The sequence below is a fragment of the Mandrillus leucophaeus genome, unplaced genomic scaffold (genome assembly GCF_000951045.1).
Source record: "Mandrillus leucophaeus isolate KB7577 unplaced genomic scaffold, Mleu.le_1.0 Scaffold1011, whole genome shotgun sequence".
Lineage (NCBI taxonomy): Eukaryota > Metazoa > Chordata > Mammalia > Primates > Cercopithecidae > Mandrillus > Mandrillus leucophaeus.
Genome location: NW_012098222.1, coordinates 215,274 through 226,880, shown reverse-complemented (window position 1 = coordinate 226,880; position 11,607 = coordinate 215,274). Strand labels below are relative to the sequence as shown.

At 46.5% G+C, this 11,607-nt stretch overlaps 1 protein-coding gene across 1 annotated transcript in view; it reads left to right on the top strand.

The window, feature by feature from the left end:
* GAB4 (GRB2-associated binding protein family, member 4) overlaps window positions 1-11,607 on the top strand; it is a 56,264-nt gene that overhangs the window by 38,296 nt on the left and 6,361 nt on the right. Inside the window, exons 6-7 of the mRNA XM_011975866.1 lie at window positions 9,114-9,364; window positions 10,923-11,008. Of these exons, the coding sequence (XP_011831256.1) occupies window positions 9,114-9,364; window positions 10,923-11,008 (337 nt within the window). The remainder of the gene's footprint in view (window positions 1-9,113; window positions 9,365-10,922; window positions 11,009-11,607) is intronic.

Genomic DNA, 11,607 nt, shown 5'->3' with positions numbered 1-11,607 from the left:
GCTTAAGGAGATTTTGGACTGAGACGATGGGATTTTCTAAATATACAATCATGTTATCTGCAAACAGAGACAACTTGACTTCCTCTCTTCCTAATTGAATACCCTTTATTTCTTTCTCTTGCCTGATTGCCCTGGCCACAGCTTCCAATACTATGTTGAGTAGGAGTGGTGAGAGGGCTTCCGTGTCTTGTGCCAGTTTTCAAAGGGAATGCTTCCAGCTTTTGCCCATTTAATATGATATTGGCTGTGGATTTGTCATAAATAGCTCTTATTATTTTGAGATCTGTTCCATCAATACCTAGTTTATTGAGAGTTTTTAGCACGAAACGGTGTTGAATTTTATCGAAGGCCTTTTCTGCATCTATTGAGATAATCATGCGGTTTTTGTCATTGGTTCTGTTCATGTGATGGATTACATTTATTGATTTGCATATGTTGAACCAGCCTTGCATCCCAGGAATGAAGCCGGCTTGATCAGGGTGGATAAGCTTTTTAGTGTGCTGCTAAGTTCAATATGCCAGTATTTTATTGTAGATTTTCGCATCAATCTTCATTAGGGATATTGAACTGAAATTTTATTTCTTTGTGTGTCTTTGCCAGATTTTGGTGTCAGGATGATGCTGGCCTCAAAAAATGAGTTAGGGAGTAGTCCATCTTTTTCAATTTTTTGGAATAGTTTCAGAAGGAATGATATCAGCTCCTCTTTGTGCCTGTGCTAGAATTCGGCTGTGAATCCATCTGGTCCTGGGCTCTTTTTGGTTGGTAGTGTTTAATTACTGTCTCAATTTCAGAACTTGTTATTAGTCTCTTCAGGGATTTTACTTTTTCTGGTTTAGTCTTGGGATGGTGTATGTGTCCAGGAATTTGCCTATTTCTTCTAGATTTTCTAGTTTATTTGCTTAGAGGTGTTTATAGTATTCTTTGATGGTAGTTTGTATTTCCGTGGGATCACTGGTGTTATCCCCTTTATCATTTTTTTATTGTGTCTGTTTGATTCTTCTCTCTTTTCTTCTTTATTAGTCTGGCTAGAGGTCTATCTAATTTGTTAATCTTTTCCAAAAACCAGTTCCTAGATTCATCAATTTTTTGAAAGGCTTTTTGTGTCTCTATATCCTTCAGCTCTGCTCTGATCTTAGTTATTTCTTGTCTTCTGCTAGCTTTTGAATTTGTTTGCACTTCCTTCTCTAGATGTTAGGGTGTCAATTTTAGATCTTTCCAGCTTTCTCTTGTGGGCATTTAGTGCTATAAATTTCCCTCTGAACATTGCTTTAGCTGTGTCCCAGAGATTGTGGTACGTTGTGTCTTTGTTCTCATTGGTTTCAAAGAACTTACTTATTTCTGCCTTATTTTCGTTATTTACCCAGTAAATAAATTCAGGAGCAGGTTGTTCAGTTTCCATGTAGTTGTGCGTTTTTGAGTGAGTTTCTTAATCCTGAGTTCTAATTTGATTGCAGTATGGTCTGTGAGCCTGTTTGTTATGATTTCCATTCATTTGTATTTGCTGAAGAGTGTTTTACTTCCAATTATGTGGTCAATTTTAGAATAAGTGAGTGCTATGTGGTGCTGAGAAGAAGGTATATTCTATTGATTTGGGGTGGAGAGTTCTGTAGATGTCTATTAGGTATGCTTGTTCCAGAACTGAGTTCCAGTCCTGAATATCCTTGTTAATTTTCTGTCTCATCGATCTAATATTGACAGTGAGGTGTTAAAGTCTCCCACTGTTACTGTGTCAGAGTCTAAGTCTCTCTGTAGGTCTAGAAGAACTTGCTTTATGAATCTGGGTGTGCCTGTATTGGGTGCATATATATTTAGGATAGTTAGCTCTTCTAGTTGAATTGATCCCTTTACCATTATGTAATGCCCTCTTTGTCTTTTTTGATTTTTCTTGGTTTAAAGTGTGTTTTATCAGAGGCTAGGATTGCAACCCCTGCTTTTTTTGCTTTCCATTTGCTTGGTAAATCTTCCTTCATCCTATTATTTTGAGCCTATCTGTGTCTTTGCATGTGAGATGGGTCTCCTGAATACAGCACATTGATGGGTCTTGACTCTTTATCCAATTTGCCAGTCTGTGTCTTTTAATTGGGGCGTTTAGCCCATTTACATTTAAGGTTAATATTGTTATGTGTGAATTTAATCTTGTTATTATGATGCTAGCTGGTTATTTTGCCTGTTAGTTGATGCAGTTTCTTCATAGAGTTGATGGTCTCTACATTTTGGTATGTTTTTGCAGTGGCTGGTACTGATTTTTCCTTTCCATATTTAGTGTTTCCTTCAGGAGCTCTTGTAAGGCAGGCATGGTGGTGACAAAATCTCTCAGCATTTGCTTGTCTGTAAAGAAATTTATTTCTCCTTCACTTATGAAGCTTTGTTTGGCTGCATATGAAATTCTGAGTTGAAAATTCTTTTCTTTAAGCATGTTGAATATTGGCCCCTTCTCTCTTCTGGGTTGTGGGTTTATGCAGAGAGATCTGCTCTTAGTCTGATGGTCTTCCCTTTGTGGGTAACCCAACTTTCCTCTCTAGCTGCTCTTAGCATTTTTTCCTTCATTTCAACCTTGCTGAATCTGACAATTATGTGTCTTGGTGTTGCTCTTCTCGAGGAGTATCTTGGTGATGTTCTCTGTATTTCCTGAATTTGAATGTTGGCTTGTCTTGTTATGTTGGGGAAATTCTCCCAGATAGTATCCTGAAGAGTGTTTTCCAACTTGGTTCCATTTTCTCTGTCATTTTCATGTACACCAATCAAACATAGCTTGGTCTTTTCATGTAGTCCCATATTTCTTTGAGGCTGTGCTTATTTCTTTTAATTCTTTTTTCTCTAATCTCATCTTCATGCTTATTTCATTAAGTTGATCTTCAATCTCTGATATCCTTTCTTCTGCCTGATGGATTTGGCTATTGATACTTGTGTATTTTTCATGAAGTTCTCATGCTGTGTTTTTCAGCCCCATCAGGTCATTTATTTTCTTCTCTGAACTGGTTATTCTAGTTATCAATTCCTGTAACCTTTTATCAAGGTTCTTAGCTTCGTTGCTTTGGGTTGGAACATGCTCCTTTAGTTCAGAGGAGTTATTACCCACCTTTTGAAGCCTACTTCTGTCCGTTCATCAAACTCATTCTCGGTGCAGTTTTGCTCCCTTTCTGGCGAGGAGTTGTGATCCTTTGGAGGAGAAGAGGTGTTCTGGTTTTTCAGCCTTTTTGCACTATTTTTTCCTCATCTTCGTTGATTTGTCTACCTTTGATCTTTGATGTTGGTGATCTTCAGATGGGGTTTTTGTGTGGATTTTTTTTGTTGATGCTATTCCTTTCTGTTTGTTAGTTTTCCTTCTAACAGTCAGGCCCCTCTGCTACAGCTCTACTGGAGTTTGCTGGAGGTCCACTCCAGACCCTGTGTTCGCCTGGTTATCACAAGCGGAGACTGCGGAACAGCAAAGATTGATGTCTGTTCCTTGCTCTGGAAGTTTCGTCTCAGAGGGGCACCTGCCAGATGCCAGCTGGAGCTCTCCTGTATGAGGTGTCTGTTGACCCCTGCTGGGAGGTGTCTCCAGTCAGGAGGGACAGGGGACAGGGACCCACTTGAGGAGGCAGTCTGTCCCTTAGCAGGGCTCGGGAGCTGTACTGGGAGACATGCTGCTTTCTTCAGAGCCACAGGCAGAATGTTTAAGTCTGCTGAAACTGCACCCACAGCTGCCTCTTCCCCCAGGTGCTCTGTTCGAGGCAGACGGGCGTTTTATCTATAAGCCCCTGACTGGGGCTGCTGCCTTTCTTTCAGAGATGTCCTACCCAGAGAGGAAGAATCTAGAGAGGCAGTCTGGCCACAGTGGCTTTGCCGAGCTATGGTGGGCTTTGCCCAGTTCGAACTTCTGAAGGCTTTGTTTACACTGTGAGGGGAAAACCACCTACTTATGCCTCAGTAATAGTGGATGCCCCTTCCCCAACCAAACTTGAGTATCCCAGGTTGACTTCAGACTCCTGTGCTGGCAGTGAGAATTTCAAGCCAGTGGATGTTAGCTTGCTGGTCTCCATGGGAGTGGGATCTGCTGAGCTAAACCACTTGGCTCCCTGGCTTTTAGCCCCATTTTCAGGGGAGTGAATAGTTCTGTCTCTCTGGCATTCCAGGCACCACTGGGGTGTAGAAAAAACTCCTGCAGCTAGCTCGGAGTCTGCCCAAATGGCTGCCCAGTTTTGTGCTTGAAACCCAGGGCCCTGGTTGTGTAGGCACCCGAGGGAATCTCCTGGTCTGTGGGTTGTGAAGACCATGGGAAAAGTGTAGTATCTGGGCCAGAATGTACCATTCCTCACAGCATAGTCCCTGTCATCTTCCCTGGGCTAAGGAGAGGGATTCCCCAACCCTTTGAGCTTCTCTGGTGAAGTGATGCCCCACCCTGCTTTGGCTAACCCTCTGTGGGCTGTACCCACTCTCTAACCAGTCCCAGTGAGATGAGTCGGGTATTTCAGTTGGAAATGCGGAAATCACCCGCCTTCTGCGTTGATCTTGCTGAGAGTTGCAGACCAGAGCTGTTCCTATTTGGCCATCTTAGCAGCCACCCATCATTTAGATTTTTACAGTGTTTATTTATTTATTTAAATGTAGTGACCAAGAGCAAAAGGAAGTGGCTACAAAAACTAGGAAACCATTTTTAAAAGTCAGGGGAGAGCTCTGGGTTGATATTGACACCAAAGAATATGCAGGAGGTGGTGTGACAGCCCCACATGCCACAGCCTCTGTGCAGCCAGAAGCCTAGGACAGGAGGGCAGGTGCAGTGTGCTGCTGGCTGGAGTGAGTGTTTCCTCCCAAAGTGCTTGCTGACTCCAGGAAGCACCCTGTGCACTTGTGCTTTAGTGTCTCCCTGTACCAACTTGGCCATATACTGCCTTCCTTATCTGCTACGCAGGGGTAACAGGTGTCTTTCAGACCTATTAGGAAGAATTAAAGTGGCATCACATGTCATGTGCCTGACACAGGGTCTTACCTGTTTTATGCGGCTTCTGTCAGCCTGCAGTCCTGGAAGAGAAGCCTCTCTCCAAATCCACTGCTCCCAGGTATCCATCCAACAGAAGCAATGCAGGACATCATAGTAACATTGGCCTCACATGGGTGTGCATGTCAGTAATGGAGTCCCCAGGACCTCTGAGTCCTCAGAGTTCTCCTTCTGATTCTTGCCCAAGGGGAGCACACTGCAGCAGGGATTGAGCAGGGTGTCCAGAGCCCTGGGTGCTGGCACAGTGCTCCTGTTCTTTGGGTAGGTAATTTCGGGCATGTTGGCTTCACTTGATTACCTTTTACCTGATGCCTGAAGTGATGATTAGTCCTGCTCAAAATGCATCAGTGTCATCTACCATAAGCCAGGCATAATTCCAGGGGACAGGATGTGGCCCTCTGCTGTCTTGGAGGACATGGTTGGCTAGGAGTAGAGAGAGACAGACCCAGAAACCAACACAAGACAGAGCAACACAAGACAAATCCATGTTCTGATGGTAGCCCAGGTGCTGTGGGAACAGGGAGGAAGAGCACAGGGTCTGCTGGGATTGGGGAGACTCATACACTGGTAACACACACAAGACAGAGCGAGTGCATATCCTGATGGGAGCCCAGGTGCTATGGGGGCACAGAGGAGGGTGTGCTTAAAATGGGAGGGAGAATTAGGGACCAGTAATTCTTTTGTAGATGGAAAGTCTTTTGGACTTGGTGGAACATTTTGATGCATCAGAGAAGCATTCCAAGGCAAGATGAGGCATACAAACCCAGGGATGGGGTTTAGACCATGTGGGACATGCTCAGGGTTGAGAAGTATCTGAGCTGGAGTAAAGGACCTGGGCAGGCAGATGTTGGGACATAAGAAAGTGGGTTTTAAGGCGAAAGAGTTTGGATCTGCTGGTTCAAAGTGTTTGGGCCAAGCTCAGGAAAAAGGATGGCAACACCCCACTTTTCTTTATTTACTTTTGCATTCATTGGCTTCTTCCTTCAGCAAACATTTATTCATTGTTTACTGTGTGACAAGCACTAACCTGGGTGCTGAGGAAAGAAAGATGAGTAAGACAGGGTTTCCTTCCTCAGGGAAATCATAGTCTGGTGGAGGAGATAAGTAACAATGGAGTGTGATGCAGATAGCAATTTGCTGCTACTCCAAGAACAGTTATGCAGGTGAGTGGTTACGCTTGGAGGAAGAGGATATAAGAGAGGCTTTTAAAAATGTGCCTTTTGAGCTGAGTTTGAAGGATAAATGGAGTAGGAGCTTGCCAGAGGGACCTCAAAAGCCATCCAGGGACAGCTGACAACAGGACAAAGCCCAGAAGTGTCACTGAGGAGCACGCTGGGGACACAGTAACGTCTGGTTTGAGTGGATCCTAGGTGGGAAGTGTAACTAGGGAGAAAAGACTGGAGAGATGGAATGGAGTAAAGCTGGGAGTTTGGACTTCGTCCTAAAGTCTCTGTGACAGTGGTGAAGATGTTCAAGCTGGGAGGTTAGGAAGGTAAATAGCAGGATGCAGAGGACTGGAGAGGCCCTGGGAAGATGTGAGGAAGACTTGTTATGAGACCTTTTGTGGTCCAGAAGAAGGATCAGGAGGAAATGAGTGGGGTGGGCTCACTAAGGCTGACCGGTGAGTGAATGAGAGTGTGGGTAACTCCAATGTTTTGGGTTTGAGAGGCTGGTGCCAATCGTAAGACAGAACAATCAGGAGAGGTAGATTTCAGGAGGAAGATGATGGGCTTATTCTGAATATGTGTGAGATTACCGCAGGACACCTGAGGTGCTTTCCCACACTCCATCCCCACCTTGACGTCTTTCCGAAGCTCCTGATCCCTTCAGTGCTGGCCTGGCCCCTCCACTGTCATCTCTCAGCCTGAGCAGATTGCAGCCCCTTGAACGGCCAGGCTGCGTTCTGCATCTTGCTGTTTCCAAGTGGAACAGCTTTTCCCTTGTCTCAACTTTTGTCTGGCCAGCTGCTGCTGATTCTTCTGGGCTCACTCAGATGGAAGGCTTTGCAGAAGGCTTTCCTGGTGGTCTTGACCACCACCAGGGAGGGCTCATCCAGATCTGTCGGTAGCCGTGTGCTCATCCCATCTGATTGCGGTCGTGTGCGTTCATGACACCTCCTCCACTGCTGCGACGCCTGTCCTGCAGGGCAGGTGGCATCTGTGTCTGCTGTGCCTGGCCTAGATGGAAAGTGAGGCATGAGCCAACATCACAGGAGCAAATCCAGGTGGCATATCTACCAGAGAGCTGGAAACTCCAAAAGACCAAGTGAAAGGCACCAAAGACAAATATGAACATGAGGATCCTGCGTCTTCCTCCACTCTCGTGTCTGCTGGTGAAGCACAGCATGCTTTAGAGACACGTGTTCAGTTATGGAGGCCCATGCTGTTGGCTTGGTCTTGTGTGTGGAGAGGAATAGAAAGGGAGAAGGAATGCAGAGGCCCAGGGAGGAAGGGTGTGAAGCTTGGTGGCCCATGTTCACAGAGGAGGTAGCCTGGTCTGAACACCTGCTTCCCTTCATTTTTCTAAGCTTCTGGGCCAGCTTTGGCCACGTCCCTAAGGGAAAGCGCTTCATAGGCTGAGAGCACACCAGTGAGGCAGTTCCACGAATTGGTCTCAGAGGGCTATGACCCCTAGAAACAGCTTGCAAATGTGCATGTGTGTGAGATATGCCTCATTTTGGGGAGATACCCCAAGAGCTTTTGCTCAGCTTTTTAAAGATGCCTGTGGCCATGAAGAGGCTGAGAACCACTGCTATAAGGATCCAGTCTTACTTTTTTCCCTACATTAAATCCTAGGAGGAATAATAATATAAAAGATAGGGAAGAAGACCTAGATCCATACTTGCTCAAAACTACATCCTCCAGTTTCCCAGAGCACCCACACAGAACATAGAACCCAGTTCCAAACCACTCTCATAAAGCCGAAGGCTGTAGAGCTGCAGAGCCAGATGGACACTTGGAAATCACTGTGATTTCCGGGTCATGTCTGGGGCAATCAGGAAGGCACACAGAGCTTATCAGTGGCAGCGTTGGAACATGACACAGCTCCCTTCTCATTCATTGATTCTCTTTTTACTACTTGCCTTATCTCCCAAAACCTACATTTTAATAATTCAAAACTTTTTTCTTTTTCTGAGGTAGGGTCTGGATCTGTTGCCCAAGCTAGAGTGCGATAGCATGATCTCAGCTCACTGCAGCCTCTGCCTCCTGGGCTCAAACCATCCTCCTACCTCAGCCTCCCAGCCAAGTAACTGGGACTTCAGGTGCATATCACCATGCCCGGCTAATTTTTTTTTTGTTTGTTTTTTTGAAGAGAGAGATTTTTACCATGCTATCCAGGCTGGTCTCGAACTCTTGAACTCAAGCCACCTGCCTGTTTGGGCTTCCTAAAGTGCTGAGATTACAGGTGTGAGCCACTGTGCCTGGCTTCAGACCTTTTTCCATCCCAAATGTAGTTGCCAAACAGGAAACCATTTTTTCTTTAGATGTTTAGGTTTCTGGGGAGAGAAACTTTTCCCTCTATTTGCCTCTCTAACCACCGTAATACCTGGTAGAAGATGAATCTGTTGCTTACTTCTGAATAGCTTTTTATAACTTAACCACATTGACACCCATGAGCTGCTGGTTTACTTTACAGGGGAACACTGAGACTCAGAGATGAGATGACTTGCTTGCTGCTTCCTGCCACCCACTTCAAAGCTCTCCCCACCATTTCTCAGCCGGGGCATTCAGACATGCACATTCTGGAATGCTCACAGCAGGGAACCAATAGTCAGTGTACCTGGCTTGCTGCTGTCTGTTTTGTGGGGGTGAAACTGATCACCCTGCTAATCACAGCCCAGATATAGATATACCAGCTCTAGATATAATAGAGTCTGATTTCTAAGCAATCTGCAAAGTGAGTTTTTAATCACTATTTTATAGACGGAGACACTAATTAAGAAAGGGAAGATGCTCAAGGCCACAAGGTAGTGAACTCCCAAACTAGACAAACCTCAGGTCTGCCCAATTCCTCTTCCTGTGTTTTCTCCATACCATCTCACTACATGGGGCTGTGAACTTCCCCGCCTGCCTCCCTGGGGCAGTCCTGGCCTCCTCTCACCCCTGCCCCTTCCCTTCTTTCTCTGTCTTAGGAGTGCCAGCTTCTCGCAGGGCTCCAGGGCCCCATTCCCCTTGAGGAGAAGCACAGCTGTGCAGAATCTTGCCCAGCACTGTGAATACAGTGTCGATGGAGTCAGCGGTCACATCCATGGCTTCCATAGCCTTTCCAAGCCGAGCCAGCACAATACAGAATTCAGAGGCAGCACCTGCAGAACCCCCTGGAGCCTGGCCTCCCATGGCCACACCAGAGGCAGCCTCACAGGCTCTGAGGCAGATAATGAGGGTGTGTACCCCTTCAAGGCACCCAGAAGCACCCTGTGCCAGGAGTTTGGGGACCACCTGGTGAACAATAGTGGTGTTCTGGCCATCCCACTCTCAGCGCACCAGATCCCTAGGACAGTCACGTTAGACAAGAACCTCTGTGCCACGGCCATGGCCACTCCCAGGCCCATTGGCTCCCTTCCCCTGCCCAAGGCAAGTCAGGCAGAAGCATGTCAGTGGGGCAGCCCTCAGCAGAGACCTTCAGTCAGTGAAAGCAGCAGGTGGTCCATTGACGCTGCCATCCCCAGGTGGAATACCCTTCCTGCAATAGACAACAGCCGATGTTGCCAAGGTCAGTATGAGCCCTCACCGAGAAATAGAGGGAGAGGGGAGGTGGCACCGGGTTCTCAGTGGTTAGCTAGTCCTTGGTCTCCCATGGCCAAGGGAGACTTGGGAGCCACTCAGGTCACTGATAGTCAAGTTCATCTCCTGTCTGGACCTTGAGACCGCTGTGTCCCCCAGCACTGGAGGCTTGTTAGTAGACACCCACAGTGGCAAGACTGTGGCAGACTCGGCCTCTACTAAGGGAGACAGAACATTCTTCGTTGCAGTACAGCATATTATGGGTTTGGAATTCTAAATAATCGTGTATGTATGTGTAAATCAAAGCAAAGACTTAAAATAGAAATTGAGGAGATCAGTCCAAACTAGAGCCAAACCAGCGTGGACTCACAGTTGAAACAAAACGAGATCTTCAAAATATTTTTCAACCTATATTTGGATCTCTTTGTTTGAAGTCTAAACTTGTATTTGAAATACCTAGATTTTTTTGTCATTTGTTTTCCACTGAGAGTATTTTATATCTGCATATAACCTCCTCTCCTCAATGAAAAAGAAATAGATCAATAGTAACTCCTTTCCTTTTGCATCCATTCTTACATCTTGCAAAGCCTTTGTTTGTTCTTCCTGTTATGAGGGAGTTTGGTGGGGCAAAGCCTTGTTTTCTCTGTTTTATATGAGGCCCGTGGTACTTAGGCTTATTCAGGGTTGCAAGTCAGAAGTGGCAAAGGTGAACCTCACCCTGAGGTCCTGGATCCTGGGTTAGAAGTCTTTGCAGTCTTTTCAGTGTTTCAGCAATTTGAGCAAGGCCCTTGTGCTGTGAAATTGAAATGATAGAGACATATATAAAACAGGTTTGCTGTTCACAGCTCACATTTATGTACACAATGAAATGAAAGCGATGTGCACAAGTCAGTACAAGCCCTCTTTACTGTTCCTGGAGGTGGCAGGTGGGTGAAGGGGATGGGTGGTGGGTGCCGTAGGAGTTGAAGGAGAAGTGTATCCTGTGGGTAGATGTCTAGGAGAGACACTCTGTGGGTAACACTGGAGCTGGACCTGGAAACCCAGGAGGAGTTGTGGTAGGGAGCAAGGATGTGTTAGAGGTAACACCTTGTCATTTGGGGTTGAGAGTCGTGTCCTCTGGAGCGTCAGTGAGACCCTGAGCAGCACTGGGGAGGGTGTGGGAGGCATCAACACATGGATCAGCTGTGACACATGTGGATCTCCTTCCTCTGTCATAGCTTCCTCCTGCAAGTACCCCCGGCATGGTGGAGGGAATGCCGGCCGGCCTGCTGAGTGCATGCATGAGGGAGTCAGTCCTTTCCTGGTGAGTATGACTGAACCAGGGGTCCCCAGGCTGGCTCAGGGAGGTAAAGGTCACACTCCATGGAACTAAAAGCACATCCCCCAAAGGGTGATAGCATCTCCCTCCTAGGAGCTCGCCTGGGTTCTTGCCTCAGTTCAGAATCATGGGTTCAGTTTTTGGATAAGTGAGATACAGGTATCCAGGTCTGGAAGAAAGTGAATACTTAAGTAGATGGGATCACAAGGCTCACCAGCCCTGTGGGTAGCAGAGGGTGCAGAATGCTGGGGTTCTGGGTGCTCTAAGCAGGTGCTCTAACCCATGAGGTCCCCTGGAGCAGGAGTGCTTCCTTGTGAGCCTTTGGTATGGGTAGGCAGAGGCGACAGGCTACCGGGGTGGTGGGTGATCTGATTCAGCAACCTTATCCAGGAGATCCTCTGGAGAAGGGGTGCTTCCGTGTGAGCCTCAAGGCAAGGGCAGTACTCAGAGTCAGGTGAGGTGGATGGATTCCAGGCTGCCACCTGGAAAGGGTAACCACAGTTCTCCAAGGTGTCAGACAAGCAACAAAGCCTGGCTTCAGGCCCCTTATAAAGATGGTGGGAATTAGGTAACCAAGGCAGAGG